This window comes from Semicossyphus pulcher, unplaced genomic scaffold (assembly GCF_022749685.1).
Source record: "Semicossyphus pulcher isolate SPU_LCO1_2020_fin unplaced genomic scaffold, fSemPul1.0.p SCAF_16, whole genome shotgun sequence".
In the NCBI taxonomy this organism is placed as follows: domain Eukaryota; kingdom Metazoa; phylum Chordata; class Actinopteri; order Labriformes; family Labridae; genus Semicossyphus; species Semicossyphus pulcher.
Window position 1 is genome coordinate 1,977,424 of NW_027211670.1, and position 25,477 is coordinate 2,002,900.

Here is a 25,477-nt window from a genome sequence, read left to right on the forward strand (position 1 = left end):
CTCTGGAGGAAGAAAGAGCTGCAGACATGTTTTACATTCATAATGACATTTGATTTACACTCAGAGCAACATCACATTTGTCTCTTTAAAGTACCTTAAGTTGAGAGCACTGCATCAGTTTGATTTATGAAGAGCTTGTTAAATTGATTCTGATAAATGAGAGGGTCTGTTATTTCTGCACAGAGGACCGCTGCGATAGATAACCAAAGGAAAATCAATTTTCACATCACCACTTTGAGTCAAATAATTTTTTGTAAAAAAGTAGCCATGTTAAACGCTGGATAATGTACAGCCACCAGGTGGTTATAATGGAAATAAATCTCCTCATCTAGAACTGCATCATCAATCCAATAATTATCCTGATCAGGATTTTGTCTTCACACGATTAAATAAACATGACTGATGCTGATACTGGCGTTTAAAATGCTCCGCCCGTAGAAAACTCTGCTGCATATTAAATCAAGCGCTCCCTAAACTAACAGCCCCTCCCCCAGGGGGCGATGGAGAGGTTTGGGCTTCACTTTTCGGGGAGCTGGCATGTCATTGTGATGAGCGCCTACCTTGCAGCGGCAGTACAGAGTGAAAGAGTAAACAACAGAGACGGTGTTTCGGTCCAATGAGTGACCATGTTAACTGGTGACTTTCAACCGGATGCATCTGTGGATGTCGTGGTGACAGTAGGTGTTGAAAACGCGAAGAGGAGTTGTAGCTGTCCTCGTGAAAACCTCTTTGTTGTTTATCATTACGAGCTTAAAATGTACTTTTCTGTTTCGTCTTTGAAGTGCTGTATGTGCAAACGTGTCATGTAAGCATCTAACGCTTGCGTTTTGAACGCTGCTGGTTGTTACGCCAAAAACAGGAAGAGAGCGAGTCACTCATTAAACCGAAACACCGGTCCGGTTAAAGGAGCAGTTCTCCCCTGGAAAAAGCCTCTGTCAGTCAAAGCTGGTGTTCTCTGTAATCGCTAGAAGCAATAATATTTGAAACTGGCGCCATAGCCGAGGAGAAAGTTGTACAAACAGCTTGTGGTTTTGCCCATTCTACATTCCTACAACACCCAGCATACATTGCGCCCCTCCCTCTGAAAGGAACGGCATGCAGCATGATGAGTGAATGAAGGCCGAGAGGAAGAACGAGCTACTCCTCGTCCTCGTCCTCGTCCAGCGTCAAGTCAGACATCAAGAACAGAGACACTGCACAGAGACACCCTATCCACCAAACTCCCAAAGACACACTGTAATTACCCATGATGCACCACATTCAGGTGAAGAACCTGATTTAAATTTTTAGTTTGATGCAAAATGTGCACATGAGCCTGAATGCAGCACAAGATGGAACTGAAAGTATCACTCATCATCATTATTTCAATGTGAAAGAACAATAAAAAATGTCCCTGAAATTGATAGATAATCCTTTATTTATTCTTCCTACTCAGAAATGATCTTGCACAGCCGTAGAGTCATCTAAAGAAGCAAGCCAGATTTTTAACAAATGGTGTTAAACAAACCCTGCTCAGAGGTCTCATTATAATGAATCACATTCTTGTCTCAGGATTCCAACTGGTGCTCCACATGCAGAATTACACGCTGAGATAAATTCCATGCAAACACTCCGAATCAAATGTCCAACATTTTTGGGAAAGCGCTTCCTCTTTCAGTCCAGACAGACAATGTGTGAGACAGAGAGCCAAATAGTTTGAAATCCACTCTTTACAAGCGTGTGCCTGTGGGACTGCTTTCCCATTTATTCTCCATCCGGCCCAGGGAAGCTGGAGCAGGGAGCGGAGCGGGGGTGGAGGATGTGGGTGGTGGGGGGTGGAGGGTGGTGCACACTGTAATAATGACTGGATAAGCAGCCCCCTGGAATCCCTCTCTCCCCAGGGGGAACAAAGCGGCTACACGTTGGTGAAATTATCTGCAGCTAAACGCCGGCTTTTCTGCTCACGCCGGTGATTTATAACGACGTCCGCCGCCTCCGAATGCGTTCAAGTTCATCTGAAAATGTCGGGAAAGAAAATTGTCTGGGGAAAGGCTTCATCATAAAGTCAGATGTTTATCCAAGTATGAGAGTTTTTTTCTATTTCTGAATGGTAAATGAGAGTGTGAGGCTGCGTGCTTTTGCTATATTAAGAGAGGGTGGAGATCACATACAGGCTCAGTGCTACGAGAGAGATTAATGCTCAATTTGCCCTCCAAAGAGAGTCATTGAGAACAACTTATTCTGATGATGAGGAGTGAAATGTAGAGACACACAAGCAGCTCTGTGTCCTGTCTGACTGCTTCACCTTGAGCTGTCTGCGGACTCGGTCGATGAAGAACTTCCAGCAGTTCTCCCTCGTGTCCATCAATCCCGAGCCTCGGACCTCTGGCCTCACGCTGCCGATGATGTTCTCCACCTCGTCGTCCGGGAACAGATCCGGGATCTCTCCTGGAATGAATTAAATCACACACATCACCACTGGGAAGAAGAAGCAGCCTTAGTTAGCTTAACTCCTATAAGAACTCTCCAGAACCTTCTTATCTTGACAGGATCACACCTGACAGTGAGACTCTCATATCAGATGTAGGTGTGTTAATAGAGGTGGAGGCAGCTGGATTTCACACAGAGGGCTAATGCCAATGCAGACACCTGCTTAAGTTACAGCTGAGGGGCAAATAATATGCATGTGGACGCTAAACAGTTCAGATGTTTGTGCTCTTTATTTAAACTTGTATTTCTTCTAATTGCTTAAAGCCCCTGGAAACCCAAATCCACAAAATCCTTCTCACTATGCAGTTTAAAGTCTTATGTACATACTTATGAGCATGTTAAAAGTTTTAGAAATGACTTTTAATCCAAACTGGAGTTATTGCCATTCTGACTTTGTTAACTTCCCTGACGCTGGGGTTAAATTAGGCGTGGTCAGTGAAGATATTTATGTTGTCATAAATTTTCTCGAATCAATCATGAAATAATCAACGACAGTTGCCCCGCCCTCACAGGTGCAATAACACTTCTGGGCTCGCGATCAATCCCTCTCTCTGAGTCTGCGCCACATACATTTAATGAATTGTTGCAGCTGCTGCTTCAGAAGTTGTAATTAAACGATTCTTTGGAGAAATCAACGATCGTCCATCCTCTCCTCATTGAGGAAGACCACTGAAACAGTGAACTCGCGAAGTCTTGGCAACCACATAAACAACAGTGGAGCCAGTTTACTTCTAACGGCAAAAGAGGGTCCGCTCCGCATCGCTGACATCGGCATACATACACAGTTCTAATACGCAGTGTAAACAATCCACGTACCCATATCAGCTGTGCGCTCAGTATCAAACTCTCAGCTCCCTGGCGATCTCCCTCCAGCAAGCTGCACAATATTATACTGAAATGAGGAGATATCGTTTGTCTACTCCGTACGTCCCTACTGTAAATACATTGATTGTCGCAGTTTATAAAGCTTATAAAAGGTGATGTCATTTGGTAACGATCGATCGTTTAGATCGCTACGTCATTAATAACGTCCCTCGTGCACACGCGACTCACGTGAGGACTGAATTGCGAAAGAGAAAAATATGTAACTTTTGTGTAAACAGACTGCTGATGAAGACAGTCAACACAGCAGACAGAGAGACAGACAGAAGCGGGGGCGGGGGGGTTGAGCGGGGCCAGTAGTGGTGCAGGGAGCGGAGGTGCAGGTGTGCTGGGGGACTGAAGCAAAGTGATCAGATTAAAGTATTTGAATTAAAACTTGATGAGGTGAAGAAGAAAGAACAATTAAAGTGTGGAAGTAAGAAACAACCATCTAGAAAGAGGGTCAGTCTACATGTGATGTGCTTCTCACAGAAATCATTGATATATGACATTAATTGAAATCAATTTATTACAAAGCCTGTAATTAATTAGATTCATTTTTTTAATCACCTGACAGCAATAGTTTTGATATGATGTTCACATACCTGGGTGGCACAACAAACCCTCTACCCTGCTGCTGAAAGTCCTAGAGGAAACACTGCTTTCCCATGCGCCATTGTTGTGTTGACAGTTGCCATGAGAACACGGACAGGCGGACCCCGGCAGGTGTCAATCAACACGGGAGCTGCCACGCCTACACAGTCCTGAGAAATTGTCTGCACAGCCAAACGAGCTGTTTTTCAAGAAGATTTTCTGGTGGTTCTGAACGTTTATTTTCACTCAGATTTTTGTGGATGCTTTATGACACACTCACAACTGATATCATATATGCATTTTTGCTATTTCAAGCTGAGTTTCCAGGGCCTTTAATACTTGACCCAAAGCTCCACCAGAGGGGACTTAAAGTGACCCCGGTGCTCCAGGACGGTTTGACTATTAATCAAAGTAACCTTTAAGAATATTATTGGCCTTATTAAGAAGACGGACATCATTTGTAGTAATTTGACATATTATAATTATCTCTTAAATCAGCATATTTCTTTGATCATCATAAAAACAATCGGGGGCCTAAAGGACAAATAGGTCCAAAAAGTTTAGAAAATGTCTCCATGAGATGTGTTCATCCTGCAGCAGTGAAACAGGCTGTGATGGCTGCAACATAATCCTTGATGGATCAAAGTGCGTCCACTAAAAGTTCTTGTTGTTTCCACTGACAGGCTGACAACATTACAGAAAGGATCCCTACAGAGATAGACCTTTTTTTAAAACCAGTAAACAGGCGTTATATCGCTCCTCTATAGCCACCAGACTCCATTGACAAAAACAGTAATTTGACCTTGCAGTAGACGGGACAATCTGTGAGTTTGATGCAATCTAACAAACCAAATCTTTTTGTACCTTCCAGTAATTTGAACCCCAAAATGTATAACATCAGGGCACAGGTATTAAAAATACCACAACAAATAACAGATCGAGGCAGCAGTAGATCAGTAACTCCTGTGTTCTGTGATGTAAAATCACTGTTTTTATCAATGGAGTCTGGTGTGTTTGCAGAGAGTGATGTAACGTCTGTTTGTGGTTAAAACAATCATCTTCCCCTGTAACAAAAAGGTCTATCTCTGTAGGGATCCTTTCTGTGATGTTATAACACGCTTAGAATAACAATCTGAGCCTGTCAGTGGAAACAACAAGAACTTTTAGTGGACGACCTTTGATCCATCAAGGATTATGTTACAGCCATTACAGCCTGTTTCACTGCTGCAGGCTGAAGAATTCTAATGAATGCCATTGGAAACAACAAGAACTTTCGGTGGACACACTTTGCAATAAAGTGCAATATTCAGGAACAATGCCAAAACCTTTTGTAAAAACAGAATTAAACTTTAACGTAATTTCTTAAATGACAATCAAATGCTGATTTAAGAGATGCTATTTCTGCAAAAGGTAATTTACAATAATCTCTGGCCGAGTTTAGTTATGTCCCCAATCTTCTGCTTCTTCACAATGAAGTATTGCAGCTGAGGAGCGAAACTGCAGAAATGGCAGCCCTGTGATTTGTTGCCGTGGCGAAGCGAAAGCATTTCTCTCTCTTACAAAAACATGACACACAGTAATTAGCAACGCCTGCTGTTACCCGATGCCAACAGATCGTTGACCAGAACGAGGAACTTCTCGTCTGCCACTTGGGCGTCCGTCATCATGAACACGGTGCCAATATTCTTCACGCCAGCTTTGATGTAGAGGGATGCCAGGTCAGTCTGGGTGAGAGGGAGAGAGAGGAGGTAGAAGAGAGAGAGACAGTGAGACTGGGAAAGCTAGCTGAATATGTTGAATACGTGCTGTGTTTACATACAGTGATGTCTATATTTCACTGTAAACCTCTGTTATAATCCTCATCTGGCTGTAACAAACTGTATAAATCTTAATTAGAGATTAGCTGTGTTGTTCAGATGGATGTTTTTTACAGTGTAATCCTGCTCAAACCTTGAGGTCGGCGATGCTGTAGCCTTTTCTCAAGGTGATCTGGAAAACCTCCAGATTGGAGATGAAGGCAGCCAGTCGGGTCAGACTCTGCTTGCCGCTGCCGCCCACTCCGACCAGCAGCGCGTTGCCCCGTGGAGACTCCAGGATCCTGTTAATACGGCAGCTACATGTGGAGGAGCAGACAGTCGGGGGAGGGAGAGGTGTGAGGGAGGAATCAGTGGAAGGGTGAGATAAAAAGCGGGTGGGAGGAAAGACAATCTCTGACTCATAAGACAAACAAACAGGTATTTTCTGTCTCTTCTCTTTTGTACTGTTTCATTCAGACGAGACAGCACAAACTGGGTTAACCCTTACAGTGCTGCAACAGAAAGTGCCTGTATTTATAGTGTTGCTTATTGTGATGTTGTTTCTTGGCGCATTTTGAAACGCTTCATGTCCCTGAATCTGTACAAGAACAAACTAAAAGATTATGTAAGTCAGTGAAGCATATTTATTGAGGAAAGTATTAAAATTGAGAACAAAATCTGACGTTTTTCAAATAAACACATAAAAATATCGTTTGAAAACAAAACCAAATGTGAAAAAATGTGGTTCCTTTTTTCATTTGTTTTTCATTGCTCAGTGATGATTTCCTGTTTTACTTTGTCACCTGATCTCCTCTGATGTTCTACTTCCTGCCTTTGTGTGTGTTTCCTGCTTGTTTGATTATGTGCCCTGCCCTTACTGTTTCACCTGCTCCTTGATTATCTCAATTGTGTCTGATTGCCCTCACCTCCCCAGTGTTTTAAAGAGGGGGTATTATGCTGTGTCACATTTTAAGACATATATATAATGTCACAATATTGGATGTCCAGACTAAACGTGGGTGAAGTTTCAGATCTGTAGGTAAAGGTATGTTGCAGTAATCCCCAGGCTTCTCAGCTCAGTCTGCAGGCTGCTGTGAACGCCAGCTTTCACACAGTTTTTTTCTACACGCTGCACTTTGTGACGTCACAAAGTGCAGCCTCAGCAGACTTCAGAGAGCCGGCCAATCAGAAGAAAGCGGGCTTGTAGGGGCGGGGTTTCTTAAAGGGACAGAGCTGACTGAGTCGTTTCAGACAGAGGCTGTATGAGGGCCTGCACAGAGCACCAGAGTGAGAAAACCAGGCTACTCCACAGGTATCACAGAGGGAAACATGAAGGTTGAAATTAGCATAGAAAAAAAAATTCCCATTTGTACATTTATTAGACGTCTCACTCATTAAATGATGAGCACCAAAATGATGATGTGTCTGCCTGCTGGATGATTCAGCTCCATGCTGCAGTTGTTACAAATGTTGAGCATTTAATAGAAACAAGGACTGACCTTTTAAAACAAGAGGTGATGGTTGTTTTTATACGATGACTTGCAGAACAGAAAACAGAATATCATCTGCTGAAGGTTTATCTTTATAATATCCAAAAAGCATATTCCTGCACACTGCAGGTTTTTTTTTTTTTGCACAATTTCTTGATAAAGAAAAAGCTTCCCTTCCAGTTCAACCCAGAATATTATCTTTACCTGCATTGCAAAGCAGCCAGTGATTCTAGGGATACTAGGCACATCACTGGAAAGATGCTTGTTCTTCTTTCTCAAGGAAAGCTAATCTAACAATGTTATCACCGACAAATGAATTAAAAAACAGTCCACAATATTTGTTTTCATGTTCAGGCTCAGTTATGTCCTTAAAAAGCTGTGCAGTGTAGATGTCAGCAAACATTCCTCCAACAGGAGGAAAAAGAGCGTTTGTCGGGGGCTATTTTGGATGAATACACATCTGGTGAACTACAGCCCGAGGATGATGTATGAGGGGTTGACTAAAAATAAACCACAGTGCCCATGCTCATGAGAAGCGAGGAACATGTCACCCAGTGAAATGTTGTGGCTCATTGATGCGTTTTTCACCTCATAACACAGACTAAAGCTCTGCAGACAAACACTGAGTTCAGTCTGAGGCAGAGCTGAACACAAACAGCCCGTATATTGTTTATCAGAGCTGATACAGAGAGAATGATAATGTCGAGCATTACGCTGATTTTTACTACCTTAAAGCTACTTAAGAGCAATAAAGGAGAAACTGGATGTTAGGGGGTTCATAGATTTCACATTTCCAGAAGGAAGCAGATCTAACCTGCTCTCCTGCCTCTGTGATGTTTGCCTCTTACAGATTTGCCCGTCTCTCTGTCTCTGCTTTGACAGTCAGTGAGATGGAAGTTTAAATCCTTAAACACCTGAGAAGCCAGCTGATTTCCCTGACAGACAATAAAGGAACTGACAAAAACACATCATCTTCTTCATTACTCTCCCCTGGGGGTGTAAAACTTGCACTCACATGTGAGCCATGGCGTCTTCGAACAGCACCAGGTTCAGTGTGGCGTTGACTTCGTTGTAGCCGTCCAGCACCTCCAGCAGGGTTTTATTCAGGCTGCTCCAGGACTCTGCAGGCAGGTACCGTGCCTCCCCAAGCCCCCGGGCAAAGTGGCAGTACAGGTTCATCTCCCTGGCCTGCTCCAGAGTCTCATCCATGTCCTCGGGAAAAACGCACACATTAAAACCACACTGATATTCCATTTCACCGATATCATAGACCAGTATGGGCTTATTACAGAAATGTTTGTATCGGCTTATTTTTTTTTTTACATGCACTATTTTGAAATCTGTTTTACAGAACATGTGATGCAGAAAACAATGCTTGGGGTCATTTAGAGATGGTGCCATCATGTAGTTTGTCCAGCAGAGGGCGCTCCGATTCATTAGTTTGCAATAAGAGCCAGACTGATGTGGGATTTTTAAAACACATTCAGATATTAGAAGGGCAGTCCCAAGATATGACTCTGCAAAGGTGCACAGAAGGCTGCTTTCTTCAACAACTTTATTAAAGACTTTTAATCTTTATTATACATACTCAGCTGCGATGCTATACTAAACTTGCTGCAGACAGTGCTGAGAGGAGGGTAAACTACGGTCAACAATGTTGTGGAGCATGTACATCTCCATTCATGCCCGAACAGTTTCCATAAGAAGAAACAGGCTACAAATTCAGAAACGATGCAACACATGCGCCCCCTACAGGCCTGGAGCACTTCTGTTGTGATGAATTTGCAGCGTTTTTCTTTCGCGTGTGTTTTCTGGGTTTATTTTTTTTATCTTTGCATGGTTTCTGTCTTTGCAGCGCATTAGATGTTAATGCATTTGTTTTGACCTTTTGCAGCACATCATTTTATTTGCAGCATTTCCGTTGCATTTGTTTTGGACTTTTCTAATGGAAACCATTTGGGCTGTTGTAGCACGAATGCTGTCTCTAAGAACTGCAAAAAGTTGTAGAATTTTTACTTTGGATAGATTTGGATTCCATTGGCAATAATTACTGCTGGCCTCACCGAATTTTACGGTCCAGTCTCTAAAAAGATATCTGGTTTGCTCTCAGCTTGAGCCCATGTGAATGCAACGCTAAAGACAAAGCTGCCAATCAAGCAATGTATTGTTAAATGTCCTTTGTAATTCTTCTCATCACAATGATGATGTTGATTTCATATTGCTGCAAAGTCCATGCACAACCCACAGCAACATATATGGCCATATTGGCTGCTGTATTGGTAACTTTCCCCCTTACATCTGTTTCAGTCTAAAAAGAATCCCATATCAGTCAGGCTGTAGCATAAACACACATATTGCAGTGATACAAATACAGAGGCACACACTTCCCCTGTCAGTGTTAAGCCTAAACAGTGTGGACAGGGACACAGCTGAATATCACAGCTGTGCAGAGGGTGACCCAGTTCATTTTCACTCTGGCAACGTTTGGGCCCCGAATATTTCACCGTGTGTCTCTGAGGAGGTTTGTTTTCTCTGCTCACTTCCTGTGGCAAATAGCTGCAGTAGGTGCTATGAATCAGATTTCTTTTTTTTTTACAAATTCAGATCTGTATTATGCTGTGGTGCAGTCCTCATTGTCATAGTATCACTTCCTTACAGTGCAGCAGTCTCTAAAGACGGTCTTGTTTGCATGTAAAAATATCATAAACATGCTGCATATTGCTCGGTGGCACAGGAGCAAATCAACCTGAGTTTACAGAAACTCTGAATAATATATATTTCAGAGTTTTATCTCCGTCTGCTCGTCTCCATGTGGGTGTGTGTACATATATACTTGTCAGGTTCTTCATTGTGCCATGACTAGTGTGCATGCGATAGAGCCGGAGAGGGTACTGAGGGGAGCAGTGGACAGAAAACCATTAAAATGTTTTCCAATTTGCCGGGCTGACAGCGCAGACCCTGACAGCCAGACCCCACATACCACACTGATTAATATTCTCTCCAGCCCTCCCCTGGCCCTCCGCCCTCTCTCGCTCCCCCAGCATCCCTTTTTCTCCTCGCTGTGTTGGCCACTGATGTCCAGGTCCAGACACAGAGCAGGCAGCCTAATGATTTCCCCCTCCTCCTCCTGTCTTCCCTTGCTGAACTTTGTAAAACTCTCACCTCGTAGAACTTTTTCACCGTGTCCGCCTGCAGCTTATCAAAGACCTGGAAGTCCTGCTCCTCCACCAGCTTGTCTCTGTAGACCCGGCTGGACTCGTGCAGGTAGATTTTCAGCAGGTCCGGAGGGGCTTTGAGACACTCGCCGGAACAGAAGAGAACGCCCTGGGCAGAGAGGGGGGGAGAGGAAGGCTTAGAACTACTCCAGAGGCTGATTCGGCCCATTCACAGCACAACAAGGAGGGAAGTACAGCGCAGTCACTGTGGGTAAATCAATGGATATTGAGTGGGCAAGCTGCTGGTAGGTGTGTCACAGAAACTCAGAAATAATGGCAGTGCTTTTCTTTCATCTCACTGTCTCAGAAGTGCTGCTGCATGTGGAGATAAGTTCTGTGGGCGGCTGTTGGAGGGAAGAATTATGAAAAATCAGGGAATGAGTCTGAATGAGACTGTAAGGCTCTCAGAGAGTTTCTTTTCAGACTAAAGCCTGGTCCACTGCCCTTCTGCTATAAAGTGCACTATATTCACTGTCATTTCAATTGAATGTCCCATTTGTTTATGTGGATTATACCCATTTTATACTGCCATAAACTAGTGTTAACGCCTCACGTTGTCTGCCTCTGCAAACCAGTCAAATAACAGCTTCCACTGATGAGTGTTTCACACAGATGACCGGGACAGGATGGGGGATCTGTTTGTACATAGAAAACATTTGAAAAAACACTTCAACCTAAAAACAAAACAACAGTATAGTGAGGTCTATATTTGGTCTACATTTAACAGCAGAGGCTGCACCACAATCATTACAGGAGGAACATAACATAAGGGAGTGTCTCTCTCCTGTAATATGTAGAGCGAGAGGAGATTGTCCACCGATCGATGATGGATGGCATCGTTCTCTCTGACAGATAAAACAAAAAAAAACTTGATCTAATTTAAATCCCCTTATGGCGTTTCTTAGACATCAACTTTACAAGAAATTATGGTTACAAACACATTTTTCCAGGACATGATCCAACAGGTGAGTTAACCTTTGACCTTTTAAAAAAATATATATTATCACTTCAGCAATTTGTCTTGTTAGACATTTGTTTGAAAGTTCTGTCATAGAACTGTATGAATTCTGGATGGCCAAAAATGTTTTTTGAGAGATCACAGTGACCTTTGACCTATGATCAACAAATCCAAGTTCCTGTGTGCACATTTTTGGCAGATTTGAAGATTTTACCTTCTTCAATCACTTCCACAAAAATGGGTCGATCGAACTGACAAACATAATTTCTCCGATCACAGCTGCCTTTGGTGCGTCGGCATAACAATTCCCACAATCAAATGAGAAAATCACTGTCCATGGTGAGTAGACTAAACTCACAATTCTGAATGCAATCGGTTGCATTTAGTTGATGTTCATTACAATTGTGCCTCTTCACAGCTATCAGTGACCATGCAAAATGATGATCACTGACCCTTAAATTCCACAGGATCCGTCTCTGGCGCGTTCCGTGTGCGCCGCGACCTCCGGAGTCGATCACGCCCATTCAAGTCAAAGCTTGTGATTCCGCAGCACGTGCCGCGGTCTGTCTCCAGCGTGTCCCAGAAGCGTCTCTCTGCTCTGCTCCGCTAAATTTACGCGTCGGGTATATTTTTGATGGAGGCCGATTCACGCACGCGTCGAGCTGAACAGGGCAGATCGTTTCAAACAGGAAGTCACACACGAAGGCAGCATACAGCATCCGGTCATTTCAAAATAAAATGTGGCGCAGACGGATCCTGTGGGATCGAGGGGTGAGTGTTTCTTGTTACTGCTCACTAGAGTCAACTACAGAGGGTCTTATATATGGTATAAAGAGTAATAACTGAGTGACTAGTTTAAGGGGTCTGCAGCCACACTGGCAGCTCTTTGAAAATTAGCTAAATGCTAATGTCAGCTTGTTAACATGCTCACAATGTCAATGCTAACATACTGATGTTCAGAATGTCTTACTGTATGGGACTTCCTTCAACACATTTCTTTAACACTTCTTGTTGGAATTTTTTGGTGGATAAATCAAAACAGTCGCGGTTTAGAATTTAGACTTTCTAATGATACCAAATTTTATGGAACTCGATCCAACAGTTGCAGAAATACCTTCCGGATCATGACGTCAACTTTCAGTGAAAGTTGAATGTTTGTTCCAAATCTCTGCTCGTCAATATGAAGCCATTTCAAGACTTAAGCAAACATTTTTACTTGCTTGCTGCGTGGCATGAAAGGTGCTGTGAAAAACAAAGTCCTTAGAGTCCATCCTCAGAGAACCATGCATATCTCCACCAAATGTTCTTGAATCCATCCTCTAAAGACATTTCACTTGAATACAAAAAGCAAGTGTTAGAGAATCACCAAAGCAAGTGAGCGTGTTCCTCTGGGAGCCCGGCAGCTAGATGTCTGAAAACAGTGTTTTTCTGTTTGTGATTCATACTTGTCTTCATCCTCTGTTCAAAAAAAGCCAAATTAAAAGAGAAAATGATGACAAGGAGCAGAAGATTGTTTTGTGGATGATTGATGATTAATGTGTCTCTGGAGGATGCCTGTGTGACGTGTTGGCGTTCCCACAGGGCCATTCAGGATGCAGTCAGGCAGAGCTCGGCTCAATCTAGGTGCCTCACAAACAGGTGCTGCAGAGGATGAGGATGGGGACGAAGAGGCACCGGGGCGCTGTTTGTTCCCCTCTGTGCGCGGTCACCCAGGAGGCAGAGGCAGAGGCAAACAGATGTTGAGTGTTTCCAGCCCCAGAACTTATTCTAATCAACAGAATCATCTCCGGGGGTACAGCCAGCTGAATCCGATCTGCCTTCATATCCGAGACTTCTGAATGTGACAATTGGCTGCTAAATCCTCTGTGTAATGGTGCAGACGGGAGGTGTGCCTGTGAGAGGATCTCTGAGTGGATGTGTGTGCAGAAGATTCACACTGAGCCAGAATTATCACCCCTACTCTCAATTTACAAATGCCAAGATGATTTCCTCGAGTATGTGATAACGAGCTAATCCGTTGACTTTAAATACATCTGTCTGCTTCTACTTTCCTGGATGGGACGCAGGACTGGGAAGGGAGATTTCTGATGTGACTTTAAACTGGTTTTATTCAAGTCATAAATCGTAAAGTCTGAGTCAACAGTCCTGTCTACGCCAGTTCCTCTGCTGGGTGGAGTCCCTCAGGGTTCCATCCTTGGGCCGATGCTCTTCTCCCTGTACATGCTTCCTCTGTTTTGTTCAGTTGGTTCTTAGACACATCATATCACTTTTGCGCCAATGATGCACAGATTTATTGCTGCAAAGAGTGGGAGACTGAACTTCCCCCAACTTAATACTGACAAAACGGAAATTATTTTCATTGGACCTGACAACTTCAACAATGCAGTTGATCAGTTTATTTCAATCAAATATCAAATCTACAGCTAAGAATCTTTGTATCATCTCTGACCAGTATATAACTTTTCACTATCTTGTCACTAAGCTTGTCCGGTCCGTTTTCTTTCATCTCGGAAATTACACAAAAATCAGACATTCATTTTCTCTTGCCTAGATTATTTTACTTCCATCTACACGCGCCTCAGTGTAAAATGAAGGGAACTGGCTCTAGCTACTGGTTATTAACTCGAACCAGTCGTCAGTCCCATATCTCTCCTGTTCCTGCATCCCTCCATTGGCTTCCTTTAAAATTCAGAACAAACTATAAGACCCTGTTGTAAAGAAAGCACTGCATGACCTCGTCTCAATCTCTTTTTCCCTCATTCAACATCTTGTCCAATCCAATCATCAGATCTCGTCCATCTATCCACCCCTCGCTCAAACTGCTACACAAAGGTGATCGCTCCTTTGCTGTTTTAGCACAAACCCTCGAGAATCAGATCAGTCTTTTACAAGGCTTAGAAATACCAATCTCCATAGACAATGTGGCTTGTAGAACTTCATCCCAGTCTTGTGTTTGGTACGTTTTGGTTTGTTTCTTATTTCGCTGTTTTATGTTATGTATGCTTTTTTATTTATTATTAATTGTGTTTGCAGAGGTGCATATGTCTTAACTTCAGAAGAAGAACCGATACTTGTGTACAAAAAACTTCTATACTGCAGTAAGAAAATGTCCAGGCTGTGAAATGTCCTCACAGTATGAAGTAGAGGACTTGCATACGGATTGGGACCCAACACAAATCTCTTGTGTAAATCTTGTGTCGGTCTCTGGCTGTTTTTGGTCCGTGCACGGCTCGGGCAGGAATCTCCCTGAGGCGTGTGTGCAGGCAGTGATGAGCTTGTCCTCCTCTTCTGGCATCACCAGAGTATGTGCATTGTGCCTGTCTTTATTAACAATAAAATAACGTTTATTCTCTGCGGAACAGGAGAAACACAAAATCAATGGATCTGTTGTGCCGGCGGGAATGCTCAGAATCTTTGTGGGAGCGGGCAGGAGTGGAAACACACCTTGCAGGGGCGAGCAGTAATGGTCAGAAATCCAACTGGAGCGGGATCAAGAACAGTCCTGTGCAGGGCTCTGGTATGAAGTAAGAAGTGTCCATCTGAAGGACATGTCTACCGGCTGTTTCTGTGCTAAGCTAACTGAAGCTCATGAAAATTTGGGAGACAAATAAACCTAAATAATTCCAACTTTAAGATGAAAATAATGAAAATGAACTTTGTTCCATAGTTGAGGTCGGTCTTAATGTTTTAAGGCAGCACTCAATCATGCAAAATGAAATAATCAATAATTCTCTCTAATACATTAAAGCTGAAGTAATGAGCCTGTTTTGATTAAGTACACATATTTGTGTTAAAATGTAGAAGCTAAAGTAAAAACTTATTTGGCTGCTGAAATTATACGACTTTTTACTTCACATGTCAGAAAATAGGAAGGTTTTCCTTCCTAACATACAATTCTCCATGGGCTGCATGCTGTTTTTTAATAGATGAAAACTCTACAGACTTAAAGTATTTGTACTTTATTACTTCCCACCTCTGTGTGTTTTAAATGTGCTATAAACATAGAGCTTTACTTACTTACTTGCTCCATTCCTTCTCTTAATGGTGTCAATCATGACATTCTGCATTTATTGTGAAAGGGTGTGCCAGAGCAAAACAAAACACCATATGGCAACTCTTTATTACAGTCGTACTCACAGGCTTTACTCTTCGTCGTACCAATCAAAGAACGGCAAAGTGTTAACAAACTGAGAGGAAGCGAGAACTTTGTTTTCCTTCAGCCTGTCTGTCCCCAATCTTTCATCGCTCTGTTCGACTCAGAGGAGAGGGATTACAGGGTGTCGGCATGTATCTGTCGCCTGTCTGTCTGCCTGTCTGTCTGGAGCGGGCATGCTTTGCTCATAGCCTGACAGCTGCTCTGAGCCCCAAACAACGCTTCAAACCCCGCTAACAAACACACCCAGCTGACTTACACAGAACATCATACAGACATATTGTGGAGTCAGTGAGTTCGGCTCTCCGCACCACAACACTCATGTTCTCGCCTTCTTTCTTTCTTTCTTTCTTTCTCTTTCCCTTGTCTCTGTCCTTCTCTTTCACTTTGTCCATCTCTCTTCTAACTCTTCCCTTTGCCTCGTGTGCTTCGAGGAGCTCATTTAGGCTGACGTTGGGAAGACAGGCGCTCGGATATGCCCGCTGGTCATGGCAGAGAACGAACACTGGCAAACAGAGCTCTTTGACAACGCTCCCAGTCGGATGCCAAACTGTTTGTCTAACCCTGTAAGTGGAATTTGGCCACTGGACTTCACTTATAGTACGTCCAATTTAACATCCACTGGGCGTAATGATTGGCCCCATGCTTGGAGAAAGAGATTTGTGAAGACAGGCCATGCGAAGGAGAAAGAAAGGGATACTGTATGAAAGTGGCGAGGGAGAAAGTTGTACAAGTAGTTAAGAAGAAAGGGATGATAATTAGCTGCTTCAGGGAGCACAAACTGGGATGCAAAGATTGATTTCTAGTTAGAAACTTAATTGATATCCTGTCTAAATGCCTTATTTTCAACCAGCTGAAATCTGGTTAAAATGTCAACAATTGTTGAATTGTTTTAATAATTTGTTCGTATTTAGGTCCAAAAGGAGAGGACATCGATGTAAGTCAGTAGGTGAAATGTGGTTGACACAAAGATGTAATCTCAACGCATTTAATGTTTCTTATAAAATCACACAAGTTTTTGCTTTATGCTGCAACGCAAATGCCCAAGTACTCTGGCAGTACAGCTACGGCTACCCTGAAGGTACAAAGTTTACCAGAGGTGCCGAGCGAGGTGAACAAGATGTATTTTAATTAAGAAAGAAGTCCACATGCTTTTTGTTATGCTGCTCACGACGCAGGCTAGGCTAATCATTCTGGTATGCTAGCTTGTAGCGTTAGCATGCGAGCTGTAGCCTACCATGACGTGGCCAAGTGAGACAAACTGCAGTAAAAGATCAGAGATGTACACTATGACGTTACGACAACTTCTCCCTACAACAAGAGGAACAAAGTTGAAAAGAAGAAACTGCCAAAAAACATATTTTACGTTACATTTTTTGCTTAATAAATACTAATGAATGCACCATGAGTCACATGGTTTCTTTTGTCCTTTAAGCTTTTAATGTTAGTATGTGACTTGACTTGTCTGGTGTTTTGCTACTTGTCATTCAATAGCCAGAACTTTTACAGTTTATTACAGTGAGCAATTTAATGTTTTAAAGATGTTCACAGAACAACTTTGGCCACCTGAGAAAAGATGTTCAAAGCTGATTTAAAAGTATTTTAATGATATTTAGAGACATTTAATTCAGACCATATTTGGGTTCGAAATGCTGGAGTACAAATAATAAATAATGGTCTAAATGTGAACGTTTAATCAACGTCTTCAAACAGGCGGGAAAAACTTTCACTTTTGAACCTGTTTTTGAGTCTTTCAGTGGAAAAAATGCTCAACGGGATTATTTAACAAGAAAGCCCTAACCTGAGAGTTTAGCCGTTAAATAACAACAACAATAAAGGTAACCTCCTCTGTTGTCTGGACCGGCTTCATTTGTCACATTTAAAAACAGCTTTGTTAGGAGAGTTGCAGGCTCACAGAGTCTCTGAGCTCAGCTCTCCAGCTCATTAGAGTTGATCATAATGAGACGCTTGCCTTCGGCTACATCTCCAAAGTTTTACAAAAAACAAAGTGAATCACAAAAAGACCCCCAATTATTTCAGCTGAAGCAAACATCTGAAACGTCAGGGCAGAAAACACAGAGTGACAACCACTTAGGCCTCATGCTGGAAATTAGAGGAAGCGTTTGTACTGTCTCGCCAAATACTTCCCCTCATCTGAAGGTGCAGCCGCACAGAGGTACGGGGGGAATACAGCGAGGCAGAGCGGGGAGCTGCGAGGCTGCTCACCTCTTCCCGGCTGTCCGAACGTGTTAGACTCAGGAGCTGAGGAAGTTAGGCAGACAAAGTTCAAACAAGCTCTGTGAGTCCTTCTCTGGCTGTCTTTATTCTCTCTATGGAAGGAGAGAAACTTTGACATTGTTTGCTCTCTGTGGTTACTGGACGTCCAGTCAGGATGTGCGGACCCTTTTAAAAAACAAAGACTTTTAGATGAAACAGGAAGAAGGCCTCTTCAAACGCTGACTTTATAGTGTTAATGTGTGGCTGAACTTCTTAAAACTTCTGGGCGTTGATGTGTGTGTGTTCAGGAGTCGGCAGGTAGATCTCGGGGTCATCATGGTGATTATGCTTAACCTTAATATGCAGATGACTCAGTCCTAGCTCTAATTATCATATTTGAACACACAGTGAGGTGCAGACCAGAGTGAAATTCAACAAGAAGGGCCAAATGGTATCTTTAGGGTATATTTAAGTTGTTGAGTCTCTTTGGGCTTAATGTCCTGATTGCCAATAACAGTCAGACTTATTGATTTAAACCACAGACTGTATAAAAAGATGGCCGACATGACAGCTCCCTATAAGTGAAGCCAAACCCTCTCTATCGCCCCCTGCTGCCTGGCTGCAGTGTAGCTCATAAAGCCCGCCTCCTCCATGTTAACAGATGGGACATGAGTCAAACTATAAAATCAAAATACACGTCAAATCCATTTTTCTCCAACATGGTTTCTGTCATTATAGTTAATAATAGGTAATCAGTTATTTGATGCTGTAAAAAGTGGCATGGCCTCATGATTGACAGCTCTGTTGACAAATGGGGCTCCTGCAGCGTTCTGTTCCCGAGTAGCAGAGTAGAGGAGGAACGGCGAGAGGAGACGTAACTAACACTAACACTACAGTCATTGAACTTTCCATAAGCGTGAATATCTGCTTCAGACCGACACAAGAAGCTGTTCTGCTGCAGACTGAGCCCACCTGAGGGCTCCAACACACCGAGGACACCTGAGGGCTCCAACACACCGAGGACACAAGGTGGACATGCGTCGGCCATTTTTATATACAGTCAACGATTTAAATTATTTGAAGAAAAAGTAGTGCTATGACGCTGGATGTTCATGGACTGTGATAAATACAGATGCAGATCTCACTGTTCTGATTATATGGTTGTTGAGTCTTTATACCTCTACAGCTAACCTGAATTAGATTTTTTAAAATTGTGCTAACAGTATATCAATATATATAAATCTAAATCCCTCTGTTGTGATAAGTGTAGTTCACCAATCACAGCCCTGATCATTCACAATGTTTTACCAGGGGGCTGACTCAGCAAACAAAGTTGGATTAAAAATGGTAAAAACAAATAAGTTTCGTGTTCAATTTCATTGTTTCTTCAGCAGGGCAGTGGTCCAAGCTATCACTGACCTAAGCTCACAAGCTGACTAAAATCCATCCATCCATTATCTATACTGCTTTTCCTGTTCAGGGTCGCAAGGGGGCTGGAGCCTATCCCAGCTGTCATTGGGCAAGAGGCGGGGTTACACCTGGACAGGTCACCTGTCAATCACGGGGCTGACACATCTCCCACATTCACACCTACAGGCAATTTAGAGTCACCAATGAACCGAATGAGCATGTCTTTGGACTGTGGGAGGAAGCCGGAGTACCTGGAGGGAGCCCACGCATGCACGGGGAGAACATGCAGACTCCACACAGAAAGGCCCACTACGTCTGAACCGGGAGTTGAACCAGGAACATTCTAGCTATGAGGCGCCAATCCTCCAGTTAAATGATACAGTTAAAAGTGGCAGTGAGGTGGCTTAAGACACTAAAAAGTAGTGGACTGTAAATGTTTTAATGACCAGAAAAAAAATATGATAGGTAAAGAAACATCAAAGGTAACGCGTAAGTGGGCTCATGTAGGCTGATATAGTTTAGACATAGAGTTAGTACGCTGCTAAAAAACCAGGAAGGAGCAGTCAAAGTTTTATATTGAACAGCCAAATCTGATTCGACTGACAGGATTCTGAGGGGTGCCGCTCTATTTCACAAAGTAACTGGATCCATTTTAATATAAAAATATTGATTACTGCAGCTTAAAAAGTGAACATAAAAAAAGATTATGACTACCCGTATATATTCTTCACATTGTGTCATAAAAGCATAGAAAGAGCTCTGAGCTGCCTTTGTCTTCTCCGAGATGGAATTATGAAATATGGAGTTCTTATAGCTGAGTGGCTTAAAGCATTAATTATACGACAGAGTGTGTTAAATGAGAGAGCCTGCCCTCCGTGAAGCCGTGGAGGATTTTGACAGAAATATCGCCCCAAAAGCTTCTCCCCCGACAGCCTCCCCGCTCTGATATTATATTCATTTAAATACATTAAATCATCACTAACACCCGTGGAAGTGCAAATCCATTCTATTTTCTGTTACACTTATTTCAGACTTTCAGACCCGGCTCTTAAATCAATAATAATTTAGATGAGAAATTAGTGACAGAAGCCTGGCTCTTTCCACATGGGAAGCAGAGCCGCAAAAACGGAGAGAATCCAGGCAAAAAATCTAACTCCTCGTTTTTTCTTTAAGTTTTCTAATTTAACTTCTGACATTTAATTGCGAATAGATTAACCCGAGACCGTAACGTAGATACATCCCTCGTGTGTGTTTTCTGTGTGTGAGTCACCTGGAAGATGTTGGAGAGGTCTCGCAGGTTGAAGATGTAGTGAAACTTGACCGCCGTGGGGAGGAAGGTGGAGGAGACGCGCTGGTGCAGAGTGAGGGCTAACTGCACCAGGGTGGGGCAGCTCTTCTGCAGGGTGGGGTTGAAGCCCTCCCCCTTCAGGTGCTGCGACAGGATGGAGGTGTAGATGGTGCTCAAGGCCTCGGCTCCGGGAAACGACAGGGCGAAGACACAGAAGTGGCGCTACAGAGGGAGAAGGGGCAAAAACAAGGAGACAGTGAACGCCTCGCTAATGATGCATTCAATTATCCTCCAGACTAAAAACAAAAGTCACCTTGGGGGTGTTTTCAGCAGGACGTAAGAAGGAAAGTCATTCGGTCAAATACGCCTTTAAAATCAAATATCTTTAAGTTTGACCCATAAATACAAGACGTCCTCTGAGTTACGTCAACATGGATCTCTGTTGTTTTTCACACTCATAATTTATATCCCGTCTTTGATCATAAACTTTCTACTTAATTGGGCTGGGCTCCAAACTTCCATACTTTTATGGCACCGACAGAAGCGCACGGATATTATCAGAATCTAAAAATGCATTGTCCTTGTGCACCAATTTTCATTTAAAGGGTATTTATTATCAGCGTCAGTGAGCCGATAAACATGCAGCATTCTTAAACCAAGGTCTAATAATGCTGCTGAGTGGCTGTTTAACTTTATATGTTGTAGTTAGATGCAGGAAAAACACCACTTGAGACCAAGAGACGGTGCTCGATGAGGTTTCTACTTGTGCTAAACATGTCCATCACACATTTTTAAAGTAAATGGACTGTACTTATATAGCGCTTTTCTAGTCTTTGCGACCACTCAAAGCTGCTTTTACACTACATGTCAAATTAACCCATTCACACACACATGTGGCAGAGGCTGCTACGTAAAGTGCCCAACTGTCAATCAAATATCACATTCATACCCGTTGGCTATGCCACCGGGAGCAATTTGGGGTTCAGTGTTTTGCCCAAGGACACTTCGACATGTAGCTTGAGGGAGCTGGGGATTGCACCTCTGACCTCCCAATTGAAAGACAACCGACTCTACCGCTGAGCCATAGTAGCCCTGATGATAAAACAGGTAAATGAACAGTAAAAACAGCAGCGTGTCACAGTTTCTCTGACTCTTTTCTGCAGACACATGAGGTCAGGAGGGGCTGCGAGCAAAGCTGCTGCTAACATTAGCTTAGATTGTTTCTCCCAAAACCTAAAGGTAAAATCTCGAGGAATTTGTAGCTGAATAAATGTCTCTTAAGTCTCTTTATCTTGCCATAAAAGTATGGCCCACTGACGAATGCAATATTACTAGTATTCTTTATTATTATGAACCCGGGTGTGGAGTCGACACCCATCCATCGTCAAGCAGTGGTTTGTCCCCCAGAGAGAGGAGGTGAAAGTGTTGTACAGTTTTCTCTGGTCTCAGCCGAGTTGTAAGTAAACGGTTCACATGGCAGGAAACAAAGAAAAAATGACAGATGGTGAAACTTAAATAAGAAACAAAGAAAATGAGACATACTCAGCGTTCAGATGAAGTTTAACTGTAAGAACTGTCAGTGAGGACAAAGACACAAAGACGCCACGCAGCCAGGCAGCAAGATGAGCACAGGACAGGCGTAAGGGAGCGACGAGGTGAGGGCTCTGATAGAAATATGGGATGACCAAACAATTTCACAGAACACGGAGGCGTTCAAACTGTTGAGTGAGAAACTGAAGCAGAGTGGAACTGATCGATTTGTGGAACTGTGTCGGTTAAAAGTAAAAAAACGCAGACAAAACATTAAAGTCTGTGATTCTCTCTCTTCTTCTTCTCCCTCTTTGTTTACTTCAGGGAGTTTTCCCACGTGGAAATTCTGACCAATCAGAGAGCAGTTTCCTCACGCATCAACTCTTTTGGTCTGCTGGTAACAAACCAAACTCGGGGATTCGGATCAAACAAACAGACTTTAGGTGTGAAAGCACCCCGAGAGTGAGCTCCAAAAATATACCTGCAGTAACCTCTCATCACCACAGGTGCCGACTAAAATCCTTCATCTGGTAAAAAGATAAAGTTAAAACAACCAAGATATAAAACTTTATGATGACGTGGCTTCGAACAGTCAGAAAGAAATCAGCTGGAAATGTTTTAATGTCAGGTGCTATAAAGTTATCGAAGAAAGTTTCATTCATGCAAGGGTATCAAAGTAAAGGTATTAAAAATGTTGATCTCATCTCTCATGATAATCTCATCTCAGTGGATACAGGCAACGCCCCTGACCTGTGGCAAAAATCTCAAAATGTGTTGGCCCTTACAACTTAATCAAAGTCAGTTGAAATAAATGATAAGTGTTATGTGACTTAACGTCAGTCTTGAAAGCCGATCTCAGCCGTGACATCTTTTCTCACTTCAAGTTTTCATCAGTTTGTACATCAGAAAAGTTGGGTGGTTGTATACGTACTGCTGCTTATATTAATGAACATATAAATATTTAAATACGTCAGGATTACGTCCACAAAAATCTAAATGAATGTTTTTCTTGTGACATTTAAATACGTTCTGAATGAATCATCGCGTCCTTCAAAGTGTTTAAAAGTCAAGTTTTAAGGAGAGTTTTGACTTTGGGTGTTTCTGGAACACAGACTTGAGAGGAGCAGCTTTATAATGACCTTATTTTAAATAAGATAGAGTCTGAGTTGAGCCGTGGGGAAGAAGATTACAACATAACACGAGCTTTATGCATTCCTCTGTTCCTGCTGCGATCACAGCGTTTAACAGCCACAGTCATCTGTGAGATTAACGGCTGCAGCACTGCTGTTTGTAAATGTCTTGTTCTCAGCTTCAGCAGAATATATCACACACTTTATACATCTGCTTAAATTTCCTCTTATTTTAAACTTTTAGGAGTCACTTTAAACTTTAAGTGAGTGTGTGTGGACGAGTGTGTGCAAATGTGTGTGTGAGTAAATCAGCATTTTTACCGAAGGAGAACAGAAAGAGAAAAAGCCATAAGATGCAGACAGAGAACACAGTGCATATCATATTTACTGATGGGCATTTTACACAGTGCAGACATTTAATAAATACAGTACTTTTAAACAGCTGTACTGAAACTGTTAAAAAATGCTGTAAAAAGCAAAGCTTTTCGCTTCATTACGTTATATTCATGTCATTAATATAGAATGTCAATGAGATGATAATCTGCATGGGGAAAAGTGATCACCAAAAGTTGCTGTATTTATGATTTATCATTCAAGACTTAGATTACTGAGAAAACTACGTCAGGGTGGGAAAGTTTAAAGGTCCTGAGAGACAGAAAAAAAAATGGTTTTACCCCAGACTGTAAAAAAAGATGGCCGACATGACAGCTCTAATAGACTAAACCGACGAGCCATTTGTGCGTGCTGCCATCCTGTGGCGCTGCCATCACTGCGAGGGGTCACTCAATGTCTGCTGCTGCCTGCTGCCTGCTGACTGTGACAGCGGCAGAGTTAGTTGGATTAAAGATGTCAGACAGCTCGTTACTGATTTGACATATTAGACATCGGTTACAACAACAGCCCGATTACATAAAGGAGAAGGGCTGTGTGATATAACGTCATACTACTAGCTAGTTAGCTTAATCATTAACAGCTGCATTTAATCATCACAAACTAGTTGCATTTGCAAATACGTTTTTTATAGATATTCATTCAGCACGTATTTTACATTTTTCAGCCGATGACTCCACAGGTTCTTCCTGATATTGTTGAAAAATAAAGTTACACAGAAAGTAACGGTAAAATTCGAAAATATTTCACTTCTGAGGACAGCTTGCTTTCACACTCACAGATGTTGAAGGGCGACACCACCGCAGTAATGGCAGCTTGTCAACTTCCGGCAATCCCCCTGATTAGTGTATTAAAAGGGGGGCGTGGCCTCATGATTGACAGCTCTGTTGACAAATGGGGCTCCTGCAGCGTTCTGTTCCCGAGTAGCAGAGTAGAGGAGGAACGGCGAGAGGAGACGTAACTAACACTAACACTACAGTCATTGAACTTTCCATAAGCGTGAATATCTGCTTCAGACCGACACAAGAAGCTGTTCTGCTGCAGACTGAGCCCACCTGAGGGCTCCAACACGCCAAGGACACCTGAGGGCTCCAACACGCCAAGGACACCTGAGGGCTCCAACACGCTGAGGACACCTGAGGGCTCCAACACAGCAAGGACACCTGAGGGCTCCAACACAGCAAGGACACCTGAGGGCTCCAACACGGCAAGGTAAAGGTGTGTTTTGGGTAGAGGAAGGGGTGGGGTCAATACTGCAGCTCCACCAGCCGATCTCTACTGCACACACTCTGGATACAAAAAACACCCGCCTCGGAGGTATTTTGGCCTCACTTTTGTACAACGAGAGGAGATGGAGACGCGTCGTCCATCTTTATATAAATTCATCAGGTTTTACACCTTTCAATAGAACTTGAAATAAAATAAGCAAACAAAAACTAATGTGGAGATTATTCTTTTAAAAAATCAGGTATAATTGCTTGAACAGAAGCAGATATTGATAGAGCCTGACTGTTACGGTATTTATGAGACAGTACAGGTACGTGATACAGATCAGCTCGATAAAGTACTTTTTTGACCTGGAATGAAAAAAGACCTTCTACTTAAATACTTCTGTAATATTAATATTATATATTGTTGACCAATTGACCAGCGTCTGTTCAGCTGTGATGCTCTGCTGCATGTGCTGCAGACAGTGCTGAGAGGACTGCAAACTATAGAGTCAGAGCGCCCTCTGCTGGACAAACTGTGATGATGACACCTTTTCTAAATCACCCCAGGCTTTGTTTTCTGCTTTATATGTTCTGTAAAAAAAAATGTATTGAAGCATATCAACAATTCTTAGATGAATCAGTTCCATCTGACATATTTCCAAACACATGTCCAAACAAATGAACAAGTAAACAAACAACTGGGAAACCACTGTTGTTTCCTAAAACCTGGAGACTGGGTCACGTTGCATTTTACTTTGTTGTTTA

At 42.7% G+C, this 25,477-nt stretch overlaps 1 protein-coding gene across 1 annotated transcript in view; it reads right to left on the minus strand.

Moving 5' to 3' along the window:
* Nucleotides 1-25,477, minus strand: part of dnah9 (dynein, axonemal, heavy chain 9) — a 189,618-nt gene that overhangs the window by 81,298 nt on the left and 82,843 nt on the right. The window contains exons 47-52 of the mRNA XM_069663994.1: nt 20,434-20,673; nt 10,373-10,534; nt 8,226-8,422; nt 5,875-6,037; nt 5,525-5,648; nt 2,285-2,427 (exon numbers count right to left, since the gene is read on the minus strand). Coding sequence (XP_069520095.1) covers nt 2,285-2,427; nt 5,525-5,648; nt 5,875-6,037; nt 8,226-8,422; nt 10,373-10,534; nt 20,434-20,673 — 1,029 coding nt within the window. The remainder of the gene's footprint in view (nt 1-2,284; nt 2,428-5,524; nt 5,649-5,874; nt 6,038-8,225; nt 8,423-10,372; nt 10,535-20,433; nt 20,674-25,477) is intronic.